General features: G+C 38.4%; 1 protein-coding gene across 1 annotated transcript in view; it reads left to right on the top strand.

The window, feature by feature from the left end:
• The first annotated feature begins 11865 nt into the window (after positions 1-11865).
• The window catches only part of CDA (cytidine deaminase), a 34608-nt gene continuing 20024 nt past the window's right edge, over positions 11866-26449 (top strand). The window contains exon 1 of the mRNA XM_074218236.1: positions 11866-12193. Within this exon, the coding sequence (XP_074074337.1) occupies positions 12016-12193 (178 nt within the window). The 5' untranslated portion in view covers positions 11866-12015. The remainder of the gene's footprint in view (positions 12194-26449) is intronic.

The following is a 26449-nucleotide window of genomic DNA, read 5'->3' as shown; positions in this document are numbered from 1 at the left end:
AATAACTTGCTTCCTTTGCTTTGTGATCAGTTTAGGGATTCCTATGTCATAGCTGATTTGGGGGATATTATAGAATGTGCCACTTATTTTGTGACCTCATATAAATCCCCTCTCTGGGCTTCAGTTTCCCCATTTGAAACATGAAGAGTTTGAATCAAATGACCTCTGAGGACCCTCCCAGCTCCATGAACCTATATATAGTTGCTCTCTACAAGCCACAGTTAAAGACAATAGCACAAACAATCCATGATGCCATATTGAACAGAATACTCTTTTCCATTCTTCTGCATATAGTAAATTGTTCATATTTGTCTATGTTTGGTAATCAGATAAGGTTATTCAAAGAATTTAGAAATTCAAAATGTCCCAGAGGGGTGGAAATAGCCCTGATTGCCTGAAAAAGCAATAGCTGAATTCTAGTCCAGATTTGATGTGTGACCTTATACAAGTCACTTCCTCCATATGGGACTAAAAAGACAATTGAACTAATTAGCTAGCATTTATATGACACTTAAATATTTACTAAGTGCTTTACAAATATTATCTGATCCTCATAACAGCCCTGGAAAATAAATAGTAGTATTATCATCAGCTCCATTTTTCAAATGGGGAAACTGAGGTTGATTTTTGCAAGTCATGTAGCTAGTAAGCATCTGAAACTGAATCTGAACTCAAATCTTCCTGAATTCAGGACAAGTGCTCTTTTTACTGCACTATTTAGTGTGGAATATTAAATGTATTTTCAAGTTTAAATAAATTGTTGGTTAGTTTTGTTGACTGCCTATATTTTGAAAAAAATCAGTGTAAAAGTGAAAGGTAGCAAGAGTTGTTTGTTTTTTAAAGAAAATAAATAAATAGAATTTTCTTGGTAGAGATGCAGGCAGCACTGGAAATTTGAACAAAAGATAAAGGAGCTGTGTCAAGGGTTAATTTTACCAGGTCAGTTTACCTGATCTCTGAAATAGGAAATATAGGCCATCTATTTTTACAATATTTGTGTTTACAAGTAAAGTCAGTACCAGGGGGTTGAAGGGCTTTGAAAGGACCAAAGGTGATAGTCTGGCTCAACCAGGTCCAAAGGCTAATCATTGGCCTGATCAGATTATCAGTGATAAATGGAAGAGGCTACTCTGGGTTGCCATCTCAATCTCTTTAGGACAAATAAAACTACACAGTAGCTTATTAGGGACAGCAAGGTGTCATTTTCTGCATTTCTGAGTTTCAGTTTTCCCCTTGTAAAATGATGAAATTAGACTAGAAAAAAGGTTTGTAATCTTTTCTACATCATAAAGCATGGCAAGTCTAATGAAGTCTTATAATCTCTTCTTGGAAGAATGTTTTTAAATGAATACAATTTAATACATAGAATTATAAAAGAAACCAATTATATTGAAATTGTTATAATTTTTTTTTAAAGTTCATGAGCCTCAGGTTAAGAGGTCCTCAAAATGCCTGTCAGCTTTTAACATCCTAAGTTCTAAGGTCCCTTTCAATTCAGTCATTCTAACATTCTCTTTCCTAAGTTCCCTTTCAGTTCTAATATTCTATGTTCCAAATTCATATAATCGATGTCTCTGATTGTAGGGATCAGGTTCTATCAGGAATGGGCTAGAGTATATCAATCATAAAATTTCTCTTACTGGATCATATTTCCTCCCAGGGTTTTCACAGAAAAGGTGAAGGGGTCCTCAGTTCCCCTGCAAGCATTCAGACTAACACAATATCAAAGACAAGGCAGGTCTTATATAACACAAGATGTCACAAAACAGAAAAGACTGATACGAAACCCATGAGAAGGAACCAACTGAAGTGGTGATGCACATTCTGCATAACTTGCAGAATTAATTGAAAAATCAAGACCATAGGATGACTCAATACTATACTATTCATCAGCTCCATTTCCTGCTTATTTGTGAACTTCTTCAGCTTGTTCCTTGAACTTTGCATTGTCTAGGAACTCCTCACCTCTCCAGGAGACTTGGATTGGAATTTCAGTATGGTCCAGGAAGTCTTCCTCTTCTTTCCAAGTCTTCACTCAGAGGTCATTCCAGGTGACTCTCTCTCTCCTTAATATCTAGGAGGCCTGAACCTGGAATTTCTCCATTTTTCCAGAAACTCATTGCTTCTTTACTGCTGCTGACTCCAATACTGCAACTCCTAGACTGACCTAGGAATTCCTCTTCTCTCACTGTCTTTGTCTCCAGGGCCCTGTGATTCTCTGGAAGGTCTCAGAGATGTATAAACTTCTGTTCTATACAAGTCTCCATGTTGTCTCTACCTCTCTGCCCTGGTTTTCTCCATCTCTCCCTGTTTTTGCTCTCCTTTTGAAAAACTAAACTCACTTTTTAAAACTTGTCTTATGTTTTTTCTTTTTCCTCATCTTTTACCTCCTTTTCACTTTTTAAAAGTTGTTTTGTTTTTTCTTTTTCTCATCTTTTTCCCCTTTAGTTATGATTCTTCTTTCACAACATGACTAATATGGAAATAAGTTAAATATAATTGTGCATGTATAACCTATATCAGTCTACTCTCTATCATGGGGAGGGGGAAGGGTAGGGAAGGAAATGGAGAAATCAAAAGCTTACAAAAAGATGAATAATGAAAATTGTCTTTTGCATGTAATCACATTAAGCCCAAGGGTGTGGTTCAGGTGTATTATTAGACATGTTTCAATAAACATTCTCGAATATTACTCCTTGGCTATAGAGTTACTATCCATGTCAGGACAAAGTTCCCATCAATAGATAGCAATGAAGAGCCTCAGCAGTGAAAGACTCAAAACATCTGTCCCCTCATAGTCTCTTTCATGTCTGATCCTCTGAGTTTTGAAGTCCTTTCTAATTTCAGCATTCTGAGTCCTTTCAGACCTGATGTTCTGTACTCTAAAGGCCTCTCCCAGATCTGACATTTTGTTCTAAAAATCCTCCTAGCTTTGACATTGTGTATTTTAAGAATTCTCCCAGCTCCAACATTCTATGTTCTAAGGCCCCTACTAGCCCTACTATTCTAAGTTCTATGGTTCATCCTAGCTCCTAGTCTTTAATTCTTCAGGACTGGCCTTTTTCTTAAGCCCCATGTAACACTGCTGGGCTCATCCAGTTCTCATCCAAGTCAAGGAGGAAACCTGTAAATGCATATATTCACACTGAACCATCATGTACTTAATGCTTAGGCCTTCTCTGGTGATCTGTACTTTAATAAACCAGGACCCTGGGAAATTCAGCTATTTATCTCAATGGTTTAATTTTGAATGGTAAATGGCTGGCACTGGGTAAAGAGGGGGGAAAGTTATTCTGGGGGTTGAGGAGCCTTCCTGGAGCTTCTCTAACTGTACCACAGAGACACCCATCTCCTCTGCCTCTATTTACAGCCAGTAAACCTGTTTCCAGCACCAGAGAGCTGGCTGGCCTCAGGCAAGCCAATGTCCCATCTCTGGGAGTCAACTTTCTCATCTTTCAAATGCAGACAATAATTCCCACCCTCCCTATCTCAAAGACTGAAATATGTGAGGATTAAATAATATACCAGGTAAGAAAATGCTATGAAAAGTATGAAAATTATAACTTGTTTTTCTAAGTACCTTAAAATGTGGCCTTTCCTCATAGCAACACTCCAAGTAGGTAGGAGATGGAGAGGTCAAGTGATTTGTTCATGAGCACACATGGTTTCTCTCCTTTTTAAACATTTGATGGATACCAAAGAATGAGCCATCCATTCTTTCTCCTTCACTCTCCCTATATGAAGGACTCACATATTTTCATGATTGTATCTAGAAATCAAAGAAATTCAAGACTTGGAAGGGTCCTAGGCAGCTAGGTGATGTAGAACCTCTAACTACACAAGAATCCTCTCTTCATCATGGGGATCACAAATTGAAAACAGTAAAATGCCTTTGAGAGCATTTAATCTCACTTCCTCACTAAATCAAAGAGGAAATAGCTGAGAATGTGGTTTAATCATGAGACAACAGCTTCAAGGAATCTGGGTGGGGAGAGCCATTTCTATTCTAAAGAGAATTACTCCAGGTAATATTCTGTTTATACCATAAACAAAAATCAGGTTTCCCAGTTGGGTGGGATCTTGCCCAACCTAGTTCATAAGAATGTTCTGGCCATGAATAAGGATTACTCAGTCATACCCTTCAAAGACTAACGGACCTTTTCAGGGGTGGGATCTTGAGGAATAGAAGGAGGAAATGGTTCATAAATTAATAAATAGGGGGTGGCTAGGTGGCTCAGTGGATAGAGCACCTGTTTTGGAGTCAGGAGTACCTGGGTTCAAATCTGCCCCAGACACTTAATAATTATCTAGCTGTGTGGCCTTGGGCAAGCCACTTAACCCCATTGCCTTGAAAAAAATCTAAAAAAATTCATTAATTAATAAGGAGTTATTGATATAACAGTATAATAGTAATTTCTCTCATAATAGGAAAGGACTAGATCCCATTGTTATAGAGAACTCCTAGATGAAGAAATGCCCTCCTTCAATGCAGATCACCACTTTCTCAGTAATTTTATAGTGTTAAAGGGTTGCCTCAAGCAGAGATGTCAAATTCAAGGGCTGAAACAGATTAAATGTAATTAGTTAAATGTAGTTAAAAAATAAATAAAAATACATTAAAATATAGATAATATTGTATCCTTTTTTTTTTTTGCAAGGCAAATAGGTTTAAGTGGCTTGCCCAAGACCACACAGCTAGGTAATTATTAAGTGTCTGAGACTGGATTTGAACCCAGGTACTCCTGACTCCAGGGCTGGTGCTCTATCCACTGCACCACCTAGCCACCCTGATAATATTTTATCTTAAAACTAAGTCAACATGCAGTCACAGAGAATGTTATTATCAACTAGTGGGTCCCTACTGACCTAGGGTCACAGTGACCTAGACCCAGGGCATAGTCTATATGTATGAGAGAATGGACCATCTGGACAAGTTTTCTATCCACCAATTGGATCACATTAAGAGCTAATATAAGCTTTGCAAAACATTTTGTTTACCCAATTCTCTCTTTTGATATTCACAAAAACTCTGTGAGGGTGATGTTATTATGTCAGTTTTACAGATGAGGAAACTGAGGCTGAGAAAAATGTTAAGTGTCGTGACTTAAGTCACACTGGTAGTCAGTGTCTGAGCCAGAATTCCAGGTCCCTCTAGTTGAAATGCCACATTGCCTCCTTATAGACTTCTATAACTTTTGATGAACCTTTCTGTTCACTCACTATTAAGCACTGACACAGTTATTTGACATATTCAAGTATGGGAAACTTGGCATAATAATAGCTCATATTTGATGATGATGTTCTTCCTTTGTTCTTGAAGAAGACTATGACATCAGAGAGGAGATATCATGAGTGAGAGGTGCTGTGCTAAGTCACCAGCCTCACTTTCTCCACTGGAGACATCTGGGTCCAGTGATCAGATGTGAATCAAGAAGAATGGAAATGGCCCTTGGAAGCGATGCAGTCAGGGTTAAGTGACTTGCTGGGCATCACACAGTATCAAGTGCTAAGGTCAGATTTAAGTCCCCATGATTCCAGGACTGGTGCTATCCACTACACCTAATAGCTCATATTTATATAATATTTGAATAAGTTATATTATGAAAACTAGTCCTCATGACATGATACCTGGAATTCTTGGTTTACTGGTTAGTAAATCACATAGCCTCTTTGACATAAAAGTAAAGCACAACCCATTGGTACCCCTGTCTGAATAGCCACACCTTTCTTCCCCCCAAAGATTCATGTCCTCAAATACAATAGAGTAAGGGAACTTACTAGACATTCAATAGGAGAAAGGCTAAGCAAGCTTTGGCATATGATTGCAATGGAATGTTATTCTGCTATATGAAATGACAAGCAGGATGGTTTTTAAAAAACCTGGAAAAGGCTCACATGAACAGAAACAAAGTGAAGTAAGCAGATTCAGGAGAACATTGTATACAGTAACAGCAACATTGTAAGTGACTTGACTGTCCTTGGCAACACATTCAAGACAATTGCAAAGGACAAATGGTAAAGCATACTTTCCACCTCCAGAGAAAGAATCCACATAGTTTGAATACAGATTGAAGCATGCTATTTTTTGTTTTCTTTTTTCATTCTTTTTCTTTTATTTGAGTCTTCTTATACAAAATGATTAATATGGAAATCTTTACATGATTGCATATATATATATATGTGTATATATATATATATATATATATATATATATATATATATATATATATATATATATAACTTGTATCTATCTGATTGTTTCCCATCTCAGAGGGGAGAGGGGAAGGAGGATAGAATTTGGAATTCAAAACAAAAGAATAGTTTTTAACATCTAATTAGTGGACGAAACTCCTCTCAGTAGTTCAGTAATCAAGGACAATTCTGAGTGAACTGTTATGGAAAATACCACTTACATCCAGAGGGAAAAAACTATGAAGTCTGAATGCAGAGCCAAGTATATACTATATTAACTTTTTTCAAATTTATGTTTTTGCAGTAGCTAGGTGGTGTAGTGGATAGAGCACTGGCCTTGGAGTCAGGAGTACCCGATCCAGTCAGATCCAGCCTCAGACACTCTTTTTTGGCAAGGCAATGGGGTTAAGTGGCTTGCTCGAGGGCACACAGCTAGGTAATTATTAAGTGTCTGAGGTCAGACTTGAACTCAGGTACTCTAGACTCCTGGGCCGGTGCTTATCCCCTGCACCACCTAGACGCCCCTAGCCTCAGACACTTAATAATTAACTAGCCCTGTGACCTTGGGCAAGCCACTTAACCCCATTGCCTTACAAAAAAGAAACTAAAAGAAATAGTTATAGTTATAAATAAAATTTATGTTTTCCTTTCTTTCTCATGATTTTTCTCCCTTAGTTCTAATTACTCTTTCACAACATGACTAATATGGAAAATTCTTAAACAAGATTGCACATATATAATCTATATAACATTGTTCGATGTCATGGGATGGAGGGAGGGAAAGGAAGTGGTTAAAAAATATTGAATTCAAAAGCTTGCAAATGAATAAATACTTTTAAAAAACATGTAATGGGGAAATATTTATATATAAAAGAAACAAAAGTTCACTGGGCAGGGCTTCCTACTGTAAAAGTAGAAGGGAGGAAGGGGCAAGAGAAACCTTTTAAGCAATACATTAAAAACATTTTGAAATGAAACAAAAACAAACTATGGGGGAGGGGCTTTGGGTAGGAGGATACAGAGACAAGTTGACAAAGAAAAAGGTTTCTACACTTCCTTTCCCCATTGAATTCAGAGTGACCCATCTAGTTATGAGAACCAATGGCCAATCCTACCTCTTGAGTCACTCATAGGAAACTGGAACTTTTAACAAAACAACCCTGGCAGTCTAGAAGTTCTGGTCTCCATTCTTGTCATTGACTTGCTGTGGTACATTGAACAAGTAATCAACTTTCTTGGGGTCTTACTTTCCAGATCTATAAATTGAGTTCTAGAATCTTTTGTTTCTGAGGTCTCTTCCAGCTCTGAGTTTCTATATTTAGGGAGATTCTTTGATCCCACCTTCTTTCCCCCAATACCTCCAGGTTTACAGGAGAAAGAGGTACATTAGGAGTTCAGAGAACCTGGACTTGAATTCTGGCTCACCTCCTGTATAAGACTTTTCTAATCTGCAAAATGAAGGGGTTGGTCTCCAAAGTCCCTTGCAACTCTGGACAAGTTACTAAATCTCTTATTGCTCTAGGCAACTCCCTAAAATGGGATTTCTTAACATGGGAATGAAGACAGAAAGACAGAGAGAGAGAGAGAGAGAGAGAGAGAGAGAGAGAGAGAGAGAGAGATTAGATACATTATATACTTTCACAAATAAGTTTTTCCTGGATAACATTTTTCTTCACAAGTCCTTCATAGTAGACTTGAATAATCATTACTCATAATAGTTTAGTAATTCACAGTTACTCTTCAAACAATATTGTTTTACTGTATACAGTTTTGTCTTGATTCTGCCCATTTAACTCAGCATTATTTCCATAAGTTTCCAAAATCAAACTGCTTGTCTCTTCTTACAGGTGAGTAGTATTCTATCACAATCATATACTGCAACTTACTCAGCCTTTCCCCAGTTGATGGGCATTCCCTCAATTTCCACTTCTATTCTACCTCAAAGAAAGTTTCTATAAATCTTTTAGAACATATAGGTTCTTTTCCTTTTATCCTGATCATGTTGGGAAACTGAGTGGTATTGCTGGTCAAAGGGTACACACAGTTTTATAGACATAAATCCCAATAGCGATAAATCCCAATTGCTCTCCAAAATGGTTGAATCAATTCACAATTCTACAACAGTGTATCAATGTGCCAATTTTTCCATATTCTCTCTAGCTTGTCATTTTCCACTTCTATCATTTTAGTCAACTGGTATGAGGTGGTTAACGGTTATTTTATTTTACATTTCCCTAATCAACAATGATTTAGATTATTTTTATGTGACCATATATAGCTTTGACTTTTTTTCTTCCAAAAACTGTCCAATTATATCCTTTGGGTAAAAACATCACTTGTACAACAATATTCATAGCAGCCCTGTTTGTGTGGCAAAGAATTGGAAATTGAGTGAATGTCCATCAATTGGGGAATGGTTTAACAAACTGTGGTATATGTATGTCATGGAACACTATTATTCTATTAGAAACCAAGAAGGATGGGAATTCAGGGAAGCCTGGAGGGATTTGTATGAACTGATGCTGAGCAAGGTGAGCAGAACCAGAAGAACGTTGTATACCGTATGGTGTTGATGATCAATCTTAATAGACTTGTTCATTCCATCAATGCAACAATTAGGAATAATTTTGGGCTATCTGTGATGAAGAATACCATCTGTATCCAGAAAAGGAATTGCGGAGTTTGAACAAAGACCAAAGACCATTTCCTTTAATTAAAAAAACTGTTATCTTATTATGTAATTTTGCTATCTCTTATACTTTATTTTTTTTCCCCTTATGGATATGATTTCTCTCTCATCACATTCCACTTAGATCAATGTATAGCATGGAAACAATGTAAAGACTAACAGACTGCCTTCTGTGGAGGGGGTGGGAGGAGGGAAGCAAGACTGGGGAAAAATTGTAAAATTCAAAAATAAATAATTTTTTTTAATAAATCATATTCTTTGACCATTTATCAATTGGATAATAACTCATTCTTATAAATTGACTCAGTTTTCCATACATTAGAGATATGAAACCTTCATTTGAGAAACTGATTACAAACTATTTCCCCCCAATTTTCTGCTCTCCTCCTAATCTTGACTATAGTGGTTTTATTTGTACCAAACTTTTTTAATTGAATGTAAGAAAATTATCCAATTTATATCCTGCAATGTTCTATCTCTTTTTTATTCATAAATTTTTATCTTATGTGTAATTCTGATAGTGGTATATTCCATGGTCTTCTAATTTATTTTGTCTATCTCCCTTTCTATCTAGGGTATATATTCATTTTGACCATATCTTGATGAACAGCATAAAATATTGGCCTATAGCTGATTTTGCCAGACTATTTTCCAGTTTTCCCAGTTACTGTATTCCTATGCACTTTATTTTATGCTATACATTTAAAAACATTGTCCTGAGAAAGGGTTCATGGGCTTTACCAGGCTAGCAAAGGGATACAGGACACAAAAACAGTTCAAAGTAGGTACCTCTGCCTTAAGACTTTATAATAGTTGCAGTGAAGGTGTTAATATGCGTTGGCAATCCCTGTACTAATTGAAATCATATCACCTGTCCAGTTCTAAAAATCTTTTGGAACTCCTCTGCCCCTTCAGTGTCTCAACCCCTTCCCCTTTCCATTATTTTCTTCAGGAAAGTGTTTGGGATTTGAAAAGTTACTCTCTTTTAGATTATTTGCATTTAAAAAGGAGATCCTAGAGATAAGGACTGTTAATTTATTTAAGGGTAGCTGATGGAAGGGAGTCTGAGAATCCCAGCTCTAGGGGGAACTTCCATACCAACCCATACTTATGCAAAAATCCCCTTTGCAACATATCAGAAAAGTAATCATTCAGTAACCCCTGGGGGGGGGGAGATGTTAAGAAATTTACTACCCCCCCCAAGCAGCCTTTGAATTTTTTAAAATTTCCAAGGAGCCTCAAATACACAGATTCTTTCAGTTCTTCACCCCCATTTGATTTCCTGAAGACAGGAAGGGCCACTCCTCCATCTTTGCTTTCCAAGTACTGAACTTGGGAGTTCTCCAAAGAACTTCCCAAAGCAAATCAGGTATCAGCTGCTGAGCATTGGGCAACTCCCATAAGTCAGAAGCAAAACTTGCATCCAGGTTGTCCTGGCTCTGAAGCCTGAATTCCATCTGCCACACCATGTAACACAAAAGAGGTCTTGGATATACCTGACTGAAGCTGAATGGTGAAAAATGACTTGGGTTTAAGGAAGAATCCCACAAGAATATGTACAACCCCCTACTACCACTACCACTCCCAGAACAAGTCACATCTTCTCTCAAGGTCTCCCTGTCCTCACTTGTAAAAGAAGAGACCCTCCAAGTTGTTTCTCATCTCTAAATTGTGTCATCCCAAGATTTTAAGGTGCAGTCCCTTGCACCTTGTGGGTGATTTATAAACTCTTATAGAATTGAGGCATATGAATGTGATGGAGTATTTCTGTAGCATACAAAATAATGAATAAAAGGAATTCAGAGAATCTTGTCTAAATTGAATATGAAATAAGCAGAAACTGGGAAAACAAAGTATAAATAACCATTACAACATGAGTACAAGATTCTTCCTCTTTTTTGTCAGTTCTGGACTCTGAGCAATGTCTGGTTATTTGTGAACCCTATCTCCTTACTCAAATCCATTTCACTTTCAAGTTATGTCATTACCTTCCTGATGTCATGGTCCTCTTATTGTCTACCAAAGAAACTGATTACATTGAAATAATTTTTTTTAAGTTCAGAGACCCAGATTGAGAATCCCTGATGCAAATGGTGAGAACAACAAAAATTCCAAGTAATTATTTTGTAATTATCATGATTGAGAAACTTAGCCCTGGGGTTGTGAAAATACACCTATCTTTCATCTTTGCAGAGATGAGGAACAATAGGTATGGTATATAGGATATACAATTTTGGTTTTGCTGAACTACTTTTTCCCCTCTTTTTTTTTTTAAAGATTTTTGCAAGGTAAATGGGGTTAAGTGGCTTGCCCAAGGCCACACAGCTAGGTAATTATTAAGTGTCTGAGGCTGGATTTGAACCCAGGTACTCCTGACTCCAGGGATGGTGCACCACCTAATTGACCCCTGTTTCAGTTTTTTTTCCCTCTGTTTTTCCTACTTCCTTTTCTTCTAAGCCATTGATTGCTCGATTCATTCATTCATTCATTCCTTGGGTTTTTGTAAAACAATGGGGTTAAGTGACTTGCTCCCTTCTTTTCTTTTAAAAAAAAAATTCTTTGTCACAAGAAATGACTCTGGTAGGATAGGGATATAATCAGAAGTAAAGATGTTGTAAAGACAAAAGTTGGCAATATGGCATTTTTTTTTAATGTGTATGAAATGGAGCTGACTCCTTCTGTGTTTCCGAATAGGAGCTATGACCCTTTACTCCTCATCTCATCTGGATTGTCGGCAGATTCCCAATACAGAATAAGCACAAGAGGGGGGGGCCTGGAGGCCATTGACCTGGACTCAGAAGGGTGTTGCACCTTTGGGGCATAGGAGCACATAGTGTATCCCCTTCCCCCCACTCTCCAGCCTACTGGGTGGTAAAGAGGTGGCCAACCTCCACCCAAACACACCCATAGGAAGGCACACCTACTAGACTATTGCTCACCCAACAGCAGAGAGCACACCCATAAAGGGAGGGAGAAGGGGAGGGTGGAGTCATGGCCTGAAGCCCAGGCTCCAGTTGACTGCTCCCACGGAAAGCCTTTGGTGTTTAGGTCCCCCTCTCTGCAGGACAGCCTCTGCTGCCTGCCAGCTCCCAGCCTGCTGCTGACCTGAGAGGAGAGCTCCTCAGGGTCAAGCCATGGATCAAGTGCCCGTTGACCTGGCCCTGTATCCAAGCACCTCAGGGCCTTTAGATCCAGTTCAGCTTCAGAAGCTCATTCTCAGGGGCCAAGAAGCCAAGAAGTTTGCCTATTGTCCCTACAGTAATTTCCCAGTGGGGGCGGCTCTCCTGACCCTGGATGGGAAGATTTTTTCAGGTAAGGCCTAAGTTCACCCTTATCCCCTGCCCTTGGTACAGAAAAGGACAGATAGAGAGCTAGATTTGCTAAAATGGGGACAGAGATTCAAATCCTGTCTTCCAACAGTAGGGGAAATCATTTAATCTCTCTAAGCCTTGTTTGTAAAATTAGGGATTTGGGTTGGATCACCTCTGGGCTGCTCTAAGAGCTTGGGAAATGGGGACAGTAGAGAGAGGCAATAGAAAGGATTTTGTACTTATTTGAAAGATTGGCACTCTAAAGCAACCCAGCTTTAAATCTATAATCCTATGAGCATTTCCTCCTCCACATGCATCGGGTAACTTAAATCTTAGAAGATCGATTAAAATCTACTTGTAAATAAAATTGTATTTCAAAAGGACATTTTATACAGTTAAAATGTTTTTAAGACAACAGGTTTTTAAATTGTATTTAAAAAAAAAAACCAACATTTTATTTCTGAGGTTAGGTCCTAACAGTCTTGGCATAGAGCATTCCAAAAGGCCTGGAACATCTCTGCCATAATCACCAAAGCAAAGTTGTCCCACCTTCAAAGCAGGAATGGTTTTCCTCAGTATCTGGTTGGGGAGGAATGGACTTCATACAGGACTCAAGTATTTCCAAGAGAAATGATGTACTCATTTGAAAGATTGAAAACACTGGAGAGAGAATAAATCCTCTTGGAGATCAGGCTAGGATGAGAGACCTTTGAGGTGAAGATTGAACATTTGCAGCTAGAAGAAAGCTTATATCCCCCTTCTTTTCCAATCAATTTATTTTACAAATGAGATGATTTCTGTCCAGAGAAAAGATGGCTTGCACAAGGACACATAGGCAGTAAGCAGCAAAGCTAGGATTTGAACCCAAGGTCTCTACTAGCAGATGAAATATCAGAGAAATATGTTCTATAATTAATCTGTTCCCTCTGTGCTAACCATGTCACATAGCAACCTATTTAATCTTTTTTTCATTCTGAGCTGGCTTTACATAAACATTGACCCCCATCCCATTGTTCTAAATTATTTCACAGAAAATATGTCAAACAAATGTGTACAAGTACAACTTTTACCAAACTTCACCAACAAGGGGAGGGGGGAGGGTGTAGAAAGATGTATAACTAACTTCTAAATCTGCAAATGGAAAAATGTTGAAAAACTGTCAAAGCATATAATTGGAAAATACATTTTTGTTTTTAAAAAAATTTATTTCACAGAAACTACCTAAAACCTGACCAAACCTCCATCCGATTGTTCAAAGTTATCTTATATACAAACTCAAAAGTTATCTTACTAAAAAGGGGACTGGGGATTCTCATCTGGTGCATCTTGCTGATAGCCTCAGAGATTGCCCCCCTTTCCCCATGGGGGGGAGGGAGAGATGCTGAAGCGTCTGCACCTACTCCTTACTCCTTCTCTAGCACCATTCTAACTTCTCCCTAACCCCTTTCCCAGTATCTACACCCTTCCTGTTTCCCTATATAAACCTGGCCATTTCCCTTGCTTACTGTTGATTCAGCCAGGTTGCAATCACCTTGCAACTGTCCCTTATTTCCCTCTTGATGCTGCTTATTACCTGCTGATGAGGATCAATCAATTGTTCAACTGTCTCTAATTACTTTACAAAATTCTCATTACTATTCAATTTTTTTACCTTGTTACCCTAATAGAATAAACCTTTTTGGGTCCCTATATACTTCAAAGTCAAGAGTGAATCATTCATGAATTCATACATTCTTGAATCCCCAAACTAACCACATTCCAGCACTTTCCCTTTTATCAATATCCAGATCTATTAATGTTGTGCCACGAGGTAAATTGCTTTATAAGGTGAAGAGGCAAGAGTACCCTAGGAGAGACAGTGGAGCCTCCCAGAAAGCAAACTAAACCTGGAACCCATTGAATCCTGGTCTTAAAGTCCATCTCTATTACTTCCGAGTATGAGCAAGTCACTTCCTCTGGGCCTCAGTTTCCTCATCTGTAAAATAGAGCTTGTAAGCTTCTAAGTAAAAAAAAAAAAGATCCATCAAACAAGTAGTAAGCATCAGAGGCAAGATTTGAAACCAGGACTTCTGACTCCAGAAGAGTATTTTTTTTTTACTGCACCAGTCTGGCTTCCCCAGTAAGGGGGATGATACATGCCAGGGGTCCTATATAAACATCAGTTGTTATTAATATTATCCAAAGCTTGAATGATCTCATGGCTCCAGTGAGTAAGGTTCTGTGAATCTCTCCATGACGACTCAGTGTCCCCCATTAACCTGAGAGACAGCAGGATGCTGATGGCAGTTGGACTGCTGTGGCTGGGTCTTAGCAGTCATTTTCTCTATAACGCCTGTACTCAGGCCTTAGATATATATGGGTCATATACTCAAGTAATTAATAGCTACAGTTAAATCCTCATATATTTCATTGGATAGCACCATTCTCCCAGGGTTGTTTTGAGGATCAAATGAGATATTTATAAAATATTCAGCTTAGAGCCTTCACGTATGGGTGCTTACTATAAAATGATCATTGTAAAATACTTAGCTCAGAGCCTGTACATAGTAGGTGCTTACTGTGAGATAATACTTATAAAATGCTTAACACCAAGATTGCACATAGTGGGTGTTTACCATGGGATGACACTTGAGAAATGCTCAGCTCAGAGCCTGCACATAATAGGTGCTTATTATGAGATGATAATTGTAAAATAATTAGCTCAGAGCCTGGTACATAGTAGGTGCTTCCTGTGAGACTATACTTGTAAAATGCTTGGCACAGAACTTAGCACATAGTTGATACTTACTGTGAAATGATAAGTGTAAAATACTTAGCACAGAGTCTGCACATAGTAGGTGTTTACTGTGAAATGATAAGTATAAAATACTTAGCACAGAGTCTGCACATAGTAGGTGTTTACTGTGAAACAATAGGTGTAAAATACTTAGCTCAGAATCTGACAAAAGTTAAGTGCTTCCTGTAAGATGGTAATTGCCAAATACTTAACACAAAGCCTGGCACATAGTAGGTACTTGATTATGAGTAGATATTTCTAAGTAGGAGACAGGAAAAGGGGAAACTGAGGTAAAGGAGATGGGAGAAGTCAGAAAGATTCCTGACCTTGGGGCTAGAGCACAAATGACCAGCTGACTCTTCAAAGTCCATTATCTTAACTGAATCTTTCATTGATCCAGAGAGGAAAATGCTATTATTATTCTTGTTTTACCGAAGAGGAAACTAAAGATCACAGGCCACAGGACTTGTCCATGGTCACTTAGGTGGGCAAGTGTCTGAGGCACGATTCTGTCAGTCAGACTACTGGTCAATCTGAAACACTGACTATAGGTCAGACACTATGCAAAGCCCCAAGGATACAAAAAAAGTAAAAAAATATGGTCTCTGAGACAAAATGAGAGGGTTATAGATTAAGAGCTAGACTTCAGAGGTCATATAGGGTGATACTTTCATTTTCCAGATAAATTACCTGAGGCTAGATAGGGGAAATGATTGGGTCCTGGTAACCCAAATAGTAAGTATCAGAAAAAAGACCTCATTCCGATAGGAGAGAAAACATGTAAAAAACTAGAGGCATACAAGATAGAGCAGATAGGAGGTAATCCCAGATTCAAATTTGGGTCATCTTGGTTTCAAGTTTAATATGCCAACCACTATGCCACCTTTGAGATTGGATACTGCTCATAGGGAAGTCAGAACTGCCCACTTCATCCCCTTCACTTTATGGAAGAGGAAATTTAAGATTAGGGAGAAGTGATCTGGCTGGCATCACACATTTAGTGTCTAAGGCAGAATTCAAACCCAGTTCTCCCTGAAGTCCAATACTCATAATACCATGCCACACTGCCTTTCCTAGGAGATTCAGGGTTGACTCTTATCAACACGTACCTGTGGTCAAGCCACTTCACTTTCCCAATCCTGTTTCCTCATCAATAAAATGAATACTATTTCCTTCCTGAGGTTGTTGTGAATTAAAAGTTTTGCTTTGTTAAGTGCTTTCTCTGGGAAGTGGGGCTATTGCTGCCCCAGCAAAGAGAGAGGTGCACCAGGGATATAAAACAGCAAAAGAATTGAGTGTGGGAGGGATTCCTACTCTTCCCCCCCAAACACACATAAATAAAAAATATATAAGATGCAAGAAATCAAAAATGGTCCTTGTGTACAAGTAGCTTATAGTCTAGAAGGAGGCAACAATCACTATGATGAGAGTCCCAGGATTGTCCCCAAGGAAAACCACTCCAGATTGTGCTGATGGGTTGAGCTGGGGAGGGAGAGAAGTTGTGTTTTAATGGACCATCAGGGGGCAATCACTTAGCTAGCGTATCAGGACAAACTTTTACCTGTGATACCTAGAGCAAATGACTTGCTTCCTGAATTTCCCCCTCTGTAAAATGATGGTAAGTTGGGGATGGCTAGCAATCCTTCTAATTCTAAATCCTAAAATCCAATTTCCTCATCTAGAAAAGAAAGCCAATGAATTAATCAAGAAGCATTTGTGACTTAAAAGCACTGTCCAAAGTGCTAGAGATAGAAATAGGAAAGTGAGTCATTCTCATCTCTCAAGGAGTTCAAATTTTAATACAGGGAGACAACTTATATAGGACATTTTAACTGCAAGTCAGATGGAAAGATCCCATGGTCCTGAGGTGCAGCAGCAAAACATGGCAATGTATCTTCTTTAATATTTCCATTAATAAAATCCTATCAATTTCTGGTACTGACCCAACTGGCAGTGCCAAGAACTTTAATGAATAGAACTTTCTTTTCCGGGGCTACTGAGAAGACAGGGACTGAGCAGCTGCTGAAATGGCTAGGTCAAGGGGGTTAGAGTAGAGGAGTGACTGCCTGTTGGTTCCCAGACCCATGAAGGGGGGGCCAGGGAGTCATTGCAGGTGATCTGAGAATCCATGCTATGTTATTAAATGATTCAGTACAATAAATAAAACAAACATTTCCTATAGTCTGAATAATGTGTTTTTATAGCAATTATTGGTTATCATTTTTCATATCATGTTAAACTGGTTGATATGGAGGGGTAAAAGGACCCAAATTTGAAACTAATCTCTGCCACTTATTACTGGTAAGACCTTGAGCAATCATTTGGACCTGTTTCCTCATTATTAAATTAAAGGGGTCAGATTCAGTCATAAGTTTCAAGCTCTTTTTCAGATCTAAATCTATTGTTTCTGAAATAGAAAACTAATTAATATAACTACTTTATAAGGGGCGGCTAGGTGGCATAGTGGATAAAGCACCGGCCCTGGAGTTGCAAAAACCTAAAATATACATATATATATATATATATATATATATATATATATATATATATAGCTACTTTATGATTTGAAAAGTTTTAAAAGTCCTATTCAATTAATACCAGCTTGTTGCTATTTAAATCTGGCCTTTTCATCAAGAATGCTTGAAAGTTCATTTCCCCCCCTGAAAGATTATGCTCAGTCTTACTGGGTAGGTGATTGTGGAAATTCTAGTTCTTTTGTCTTCCAGAATATCATATTCCAAGCCTATCCTTTAATATAGAAGCTGCTAAATCTTGTGTTATCCTAACTATGACTCTATGATACTTGAATCATTGAATTATTTCTTTTTTTTAGCTTTTTTGGGTTTTTTTGCAAGGCAATGGGGTTAAGTGGCTTGCCCAAGGCCACACAGCTAGGTAATTATTAAGTGTCTGAGACCAGGTTTGAACTTGGGTACTCCTGACTCCTGACTCCAGGGTTGGTGCTCTATCCACTGTGCCACCTAGCTGCCCCGCCCGAATCATTTCTTTCAGGCTGCTTTTGCAATATTTTGTCTTTGACCCAGGAGCTCTGAAACTTAGCTATAATATTCCCCAAAGTTTTCATTTTGGGATCTCTTTCAGTAGATGATTGGTGAATTCTATCAATTTTTATTTTAACCTTTGCTTTTAGAATACCAGGGTGGTTTTCCTTGATAATTTATTGAAATATTATATCTAGGCTTTTTTTTTTAAAATGATGGCTTTTAAAATTCTCTCTAGATCTATGAGATATCTCACATCTACTTTTTCATTCTTTGGCTTTGTTTTATTGGGCTTTTTTGATTTCTCATTAAAGTCATTGGTTTTAATTCATTCAATTCTAATTTTTAAGAAATTCTTTTCCTTAGTGAACTTTTATACCTTATTTTCCATTTGGCCAATACTTCTTAAAGCTTTTTTCCTTCAGTGAATTGTTGTGCTTCTTTATTTGACCAGTTTTGCTTTTTAAGCCATTCTTCTCTTCATAGGTTTTTTGGTGCCTCTTTTACCACTTGACCTAGTCTGGTTTTTAAGATATTGTCTTCAGTATTTTTGTGTCTCCTTCACCAAGCTTGTTGACATGGTTTTCATGATAATCTTGCATCACTCTCATTTCTTTTCCTAATTTTTCTTAACCTCTCATTTTATTTTCAAAATCCATTTTTGAACCCTGAAACCAATTCATATTTTTCTTGGAGGCTTTGGAAGTAGGAGGTTTGACTTTGTTGTCATCTATTAAGTGTGTATTTTGATCTTCCTACCCCTTTACCATCCATGAGCCAAGAGCTACAGAAGCAGCTGCTGCTGCCACTGCTACTTCAGTGGCTCCCAAGTCCTGCTCCTGGTTTTCTGGGTTCTGGTCTGCTAGTGAGTCCTGTGCTGATCTGGGCTCTATTTTCACCCAGGTGCAACAGACCTTTCCTGCTGATTTCCCACATTGTCTTTGGCATCTGTGGACTCTGTCTCTCTAAAATTTGTTTAGAATCATTATTTAAAGGTATTTGAAGGGTTTCAGGGAACAGCTTAGATGAGTCCCTGCCTTTACTCTGCCATCTTGGTTCTATCTCCCATTTTGTCATCTTTGCTAATTTTCAAAGTATGCTATGAAACCTCAGGGTTGTTTTGATTTGCTTCTCTGTCATCAACAGCAATTTGGAGCAGTCTTTCTTATGACTGTAAATAATTTGCATTTTTTTCTTTTGAGAACTGCATGCTGGGGAAAAGCTATTAGTTATGTATAGTATGTAAACATCTGTATATATACATACATGGATGTAGGCATCATCTATATTTGTCGTTGTTCAGTTGTGTCTGATTCTATTTTTTTTAGGATTTTTTCAAGGCAAATGGGGTTAAGTGGCTTGCCCAAGGCCACACAGCTAGGTAATTAAGTGTCTGAGGCTGGATTTGAATTCAGGTCCTCCTGACTCCAGGGATGACTCCACTGCGCCACCTAGCTGCCCCATGTGTCTGATTCTATATGACCTCATGGTTCATGGACTTTTTTGGCAATGATACTTGAGTGGTTTGCCATTTCCTTCCCCATTGTGTTCCCATTTTACAGATGAGGAATTGAGACCAGTGGGAATTAAGTGACTTGACAAGGGTCACAGTAATTGTCTGAGGCCAGATTTGAACTCCTGTCTTCCTGATTCCAGACTTGGGTGCTCTCTCTCTCTCTACTTTTCTCTCTACACCGTCTTAATGATTTCATCAGCTCCAGGGAGTATAATAATTATATCTCTGCAGATGATTTCTAGTTATACTCGTCCAGTCCTAATCTCTTTTCTGGAGTTCTACAGTAAATAACAAGTGCCTCTTAGACATCTTAGACTGAATGTCCTACAGATGTTTTCAGACTTAATATGTCTAAAATAGAAGTCATGCTCATTCCCCCAAACCCTCCTTCTTTGAAACTTTGCCATTTTTGTCCAGATCACTAATCTCCTTGCTGTTCCTCAGACTCTTTATCTCCAACCTCCAAACATTTTCATCGACTGTCTCCCAAACCTGGTGTTCTCTCCTTCCTTATCTCCGCCTCCCAGTTTCCATCAAGTCTCCTACAAGAAGTTTTTCCCAGTCATTCTTATCTCTTCAACTTCCCTTTTAAGATTTATCCCTATCTCTACACATCTCATTTGTACCTAGTTCTTTGCATGTTGCCTCCCCCATTAAACTGAGCTCCTTAAGAGTAAAGGCTGCTTTCTATCCTTTCTTGGAACCTGGAAAAGAATAAAAGTAAACTTATCCTTAAGCATAGTGACTAGCACATGATGAGCCCTTAATAAATGCTGGTTGACTGAATGAAGGCCACCACCACCCTTCTAGGTCCCAGGTTCCCAACCTTAGCATCATCCTTAAACTATTCTCCCTGGATTATTTTATTTTTTATTTTTGCAAGGCAATGGGGTTAAGTGATTTGCCCAAAGCTACACAGCTAGATAATTAACTGAGGCCTGACTCCGGGGCAGGTGCTCTATTATCCACTGCCCAACCTAACAAGCCCCTCCCTGGATTATTTCATTATTTATTTATTTATTTATTTAAGGTTTTTGCAAGGCAAATGGAGTTAAGTGTCTTGCCCAAGGCCACACAGCTAGGTAATTATTAAGTCTCTGAGACCGGATTTGAATCCAGGTACTCCTGACTCCAGGGCTGGTGCTTTATCCACTGTGCCACCTAGCCGCCCCCTGGATTATTTTAAAGAACATCTCTTACAACCAACATCTCTCTCCTCCATTTGCTTTTCTTCACTCTCACAACCATCCAATTTCAGACCTTGGACAGCTCTTACCTGGACTAGTTTCTTAATCCAACTTCCAGCCTCTCCCCTTCTTACTTCTTAGAATCCCTGCCTTTCTTCACAGTCAGTTAAGTGTTATCTCTTCATAGGAGTCCCCTAATTGTTAGTGATTCTCATCCTATCAGAAAAATTACCTTTTTAAAAAATATATGTTTCATTATCTTATTTACTTATATATTTTATTTTATATTCTAATTATAGATTTATATTGATATATTATATGTTATGTATATTATAGTATTTGTTCCATATTTTTATATATTGATAGTAAGAGCTATCTCATTTTTGTCTTCAAATTCCCAGAACTGGGACAGCACACTGCTTGGCAAATTATAGAGGCCTGATAAAGGCTTGTTTATTTGTGTACACAAGTTATTTGTCCACATAGAATGTTGACTTCTTGAAGGAAAAGGTTGTTTTATTTGTGCTTTTGAATTCTAAACCTCAGAATAAGGGCTTTGGGGGTTTTTTTCTTTTTGCCAGAATAAGGATTTCATTGTAGATCAGATTTTTGGTTGACTCACTGCTTTCAGTAAAACAAACAAAAATAAAATTTTTGAGTTGCACCATGAATTATGTATATATTTACTTATTTATACATCATGTACATATGATAAAGCTTGGAAATGTGAATTATGCAATATATTCAAAATAGACATTAAAAGAATAAGATAAATCATGAATGTAGGGTTATATATAGTATTATATAATTATGTAGCATATGTTGCATATATTATACTACACAATCTAATATATATATATATATATATATATATACATATATATATATTTCAGTCATTTCTGACTCTCCTTGATCCCATTTGGAATTTTCTTAGCAAAGATACTGGAGTGGCTTGCCATTTCCTTCTCTAGCTCATTTAATAGATGAGGATACTGAGGCAAACAGTGTGAAGTGACCTGCCCAGGGTCATACAATGAGATCACATTTGAACTCAGGTCTTTCTGACTTCAGAGCCAGTGGGTCACCTAGCTATGTGTCTCTTGAGGATGCACACACAATACATACACACAAACATAAAATATGGTAGAATTTGAGTATTTATTCCAGGAGGTAATAGGGAACCTCTGGAGTTCACTGAGCATGGGGGTGACTTGCACTTTAGGAAGATCACTTTGACGGTACAGTGGAGAAGAGAGAGACTTGAGGGAGGCAGACCAATTAGAAAGTTTGTATGAGTAGGAGCCGATGAAGCTCTGAACTAGGATGGTACTTATGTAGGTGGAGAGATGCTGTGGAGGTAGAATATTCAAGACTTGAAAAAAAGATTGGCTCTGTAAGGTGAGTACAAGAAGGGACTGGGAGAATAATAGGGCTCATCCACAGAAACAGAGAAGCTGGAAAAAGACCTGCAAAGCTGATCAGATCCAATCCATGCCTGCTCCCCTACACCCCAGACTCTCTCTGCTCCACCCAAAGGGAAGGAGGAAGGCAGGAGGACAACCGGTCCTTCTCATAAGTCTTTGGCAGAGTCCAGAATCTGTCTACAACCTATTCTGATCAGGAGATAGTAAGGGAGAGGTTACTGTTCTTAGAGTCATTTCAGGTAGCTCTGCTCTAGTTAAGGGGAGAGTGGCTGGGTCTTAATTGCCCTGAGGGACAGATACTCTATTCAAAAGGTGAGAGGTGGGTGTGAAAATTGTACCTTTGAAGGAGGGAAAGTTGTTGGGGGTGTTAAGGTCGGATTTTGTTGGCACGAAGCCTCTCTCTTGGTTTTTGCAGGGAACCTGGGCTGCTCCTTGCTAAGCTAGACTTTCTATTCTGCAGCAAAACACTCATTTTCTCTAGCCAGTGTCTCTAAATCACTCATTGCATCCCTACCTCTTCTTCCGAACATGAACACTGAGCTCAGAGGCTCCTCAATAAAAATAGCTTTCTTACAGTCAGTCGTTTTCTTTGATAACTTTAACTCTCAGAGAAAAGACATCATAGATCTCACATTATTTGAAAAAGAGTGGCTGTCAGGGTATTGTTGCTTAGTTTTGTCTGACTCTTTGTGACCCCATATAGGGTTTTCCTGGCAGAGATACTGCAGTGGGTTGACATTTTCTTTTTCAACCCACTTAACAGCTGAAAAAAATGAGGCAAACATCTGAAGTGACTTGCCCAGGGTCACTCAACTAGTAAATGCTTGCTGTTGAATTTGAATTCAGAAAGATGAGTCTTCCTGACTAAACTTAGTATTGTATCCACTCTAGAATAATAAAAGGAAAGTTTAAGGGGTAAAATTACTTATGTTCTCCCTTCCTTATTTTCCCCCACCCCCATACCTGTCATTAGCTGTATGGCTTTGGGCAATGTAGTTTTCTCTGGGTCTCATTTTTTCAACCTTTTAAAAATAAGATTATTCTTTAAGACCGCCCATCTTAAAATAAGGGGGATGGAGTTAGGTGCTCCAATTTTTTTTCCTGTTTTAATATTCCATATTCTGATATTCTATGTCCTAAGATTCCATCTATCTATGACTGAAGCCTGATACTGAGCCAGAGACTTGGTGCTATTCTCATGATAGTTTGCAAAAGTAAACCAGCCTGGGGATGAAAAGATATATAGAAGTGGGGGACAAAGACTCAAAGGAACATTCTGCTTAAAATTAAAAAAAAGATCATCCACTACCTTCTAGATTCCTATTTGTCAAGACAACATATTAATTCCTATTAAATAATAATGCCAGCTCCTGTTCTATGGTCCTTTACTGTCCCCAAAGTACTTTTCTCATAACATCCTATGATGTACTTAGTGCAAGAATTATCCTCCCTAATTTACAGGAGAGAAAACTAAGGGTCCCAGACTGACAAAACTGGGACTGAAATCCAGGATTTTTGACTGCCAACCCAGGGTTCTTTCCACTCCACTCCACTGCCTCCAGATGTCCAAGTTTCAGTAAAAATTGGAGAGTGACATTAAAGATTTGAGGAGGATTCTGGGATCAGCTTTTTATAGAAGGTTCCAATCTCAGCTGTTCCAGATTGAGTCATAACAGGGCTTAGTTTGTGGCTCAAAAGAGTGTTTTTCATTTCCTTCCTTTTGTGTAACCTTTCCTATCAGAAGGGATAGTCTGTAAAAATGTTGGTGTGATGATGAAACTGTCTAAATATTATACTGTATTTAGGAACTACCTCTTGCTTATTTATCTGTTTCTGCTGAACCCACAGAGGGCTTTGCATAGATAGTAAGTGGATGCTTATTAAAAGTTTATGGAAGGGTGGCTAGGTGGTGCAGTGGATAAAGCACTGGCCCTGGAGTCAGGAGTACCTGGGTTCAAATCCGGTGTCAGACACCTAATTACCTAGCTGTGTGGCCTTGGGCAAGTCACTTAACCCCATTTGCCTTGCAAAAAAGAAAAAAAGTTTATGGAAGAGGGCTGCTAGGTGGCACAGTGGCTAGAGCTCTGGCCCTGGAGTCAGGATACCTGAGTTCAAATGCACCCTCTGTGTGGCCTTGGGCAAGCCACTTAACCCCATTGCCTTGCAAAAACCAAAAAAAAAGTTTATGGAAGGAGGCAGCTAGGTGTCACAATGAATAGAAAACTAGCCTTGGAGACAGGAGGATTCAAGTTCAGATCTAGATTCACACATTTACTACCCATGTGACCTTGGACATTACCTTTAATTCCCAATGCCTCCCCCTCCACCCCATGCATATATATATATATATATATATATATATATATATATATATATATATACACACACACACAGTTTATGGAGGGAAGTAACCCAGTCTAAAATTTCTTATTTAAGGGGGAGAGGTGAGAGAGAGAAGCAATAGGTGACTGTACACTTAACCCAACAACACAATCAATAAGCATTTATGAAGCTCCTATTCATGTGCCACACACTGACCTGAGCAATAGGGACACAAACACAGTGATGAGACACATTCCTGCCCTATAAGAACTTAACATCCCACTGAATTAAATCAAATACATGTTTTCACAACTATGAAGAGTGGCATGGAGTTATGTTTTACAGGACAGCTTTGGAATCAGAAAAATCTAGCTTGGAGTCCCATCTCTGAAACGCAAAATTGTATGACTATTGGCAAAACTTATCTCTCAGGACTTCCAGTCAGCCCTGAAAAATTGTAGGATATAGAAGAATTATTGTGTAACAGGGGATGGAGTTTCTACACAGGAAGTTTCTTATACCCTTGAAGTCAGAGGTGGGACTGTCTCCACTCTACCTCCCCCACCCCCCCAAAAAAATAAAATAGCTCAAATATATTTCACCAAAAATAAAACAACTCAAGAATACATTTCCCTCAAAATAAAACAACTCATGAATACATCTCACCCAAAATAAAACAACTCAAGAATACATTTCTTTCCGAAATAAAATTATTCAGAAACACAGTTCCATAGACAATATGTCTCTTAACATCTTGCCTTTTGCCTATCTTTATACCTTCACCACGTATCACAGTGCTTAACACATTTTTATTGACAGATTAGCAATTTATTGTTTGTCTCCTCTGAGTCCTATTTTATTCTTTATCAATTTATCTCTATATTGAGATTGAAATAGTATCTGGAATATAGTAAATGCTTAATAAATAATAATGTCAGTTAACATTCATACAGCACTTGAAAGTTTGCCAAGTTATACATCCTCTCAACAATACTAGGAGGTAGATTCTGCTATTATTTCTATTTTATCAATGAAGAAACTGAGGCAAGTAGGAGTTAAGTGATATAACCAGGGTAAATGTCTGAGGTCAGAAATGAACTCATCTTCCTGATTTATGCTCAAATCCACTACTCCATCTAGCTGCTCTCTAATGAATACTTGCTGACTAAAGGACAGATTAATCAGGTCGATTCACAGCTGTACATATTTTCAGTATATAGTTTTCCTTTCACATACACATGAGCATCTCTTCTGTGTACAACACTGGGCTCAATCTTGTGGAGGATATAATGCATAAAGCTACAGTTCTTGCCTTCAGAGTAGCCACTATTTAGTAAAGGAATCACAGGATCTTAGATTTAGGACACCTCGGCAGTCATAGAGTCCAACCTTCTTGTCTGATAAATGAAAGAGGAAAAGATTAGGTAAGGAATTTGCTTAAAGTTAAATATGTATTAAGTGGCAGAATATAAGCTTAGGGTCTCCATTCTAAATCCAGAGTTCTTCATACTGTATCATGTCACCTTTCTAAAACACATGCCCAGTTAAATATTACAAATCACACCACAGATGAGGGCTTTAGATACATGCACTCCAAGTGTTGTGAGATGTCTGATCTGAGAAGCAGGAAAGGCTCTCTGAAGTAGCTGGCATTTGAGTGAAACTTTAAGAGATGGGCAAGAATTCAACTAATGAGGACGGGGGGGGGGGCTGAGCATGAAGGGGCAGGAGACAAGGAAGACAAGTTCTCCCTTTGTACACCAAGGTCTCAATTTATTTATCAAAATACAAGTGCTTGGGGGGTTAGGTGGCATAGCGGATAAAGCACCGGCCCTGGAGTCAGGAGTACCTGGGTTCAAATCCGGTCTCAGGCGCTTAATAATTACCTAGCTGTGTGGCCTTGGGCAAGCCACTTGACCCTGTTTGCCTTGCAAAAAAAAAAAAACCCTAAAAAAATACAAGTGCTTAAATATTCTCCCCAGTCCCTAATCCACTCTCACTCCCTTGGCACTTAACTGGTGCTCAAGGAC

Source organism: Macrotis lagotis, chromosome 1, assembly GCF_037893015.1.
Source record: "Macrotis lagotis isolate mMagLag1 chromosome 1, bilby.v1.9.chrom.fasta, whole genome shotgun sequence".
NCBI lineage: Eukaryota > Metazoa > Chordata > Mammalia > Peramelemorphia > Peramelidae > Macrotis > Macrotis lagotis.
This window is presented reverse-complemented; position numbering and strand designations above follow the sequence as displayed.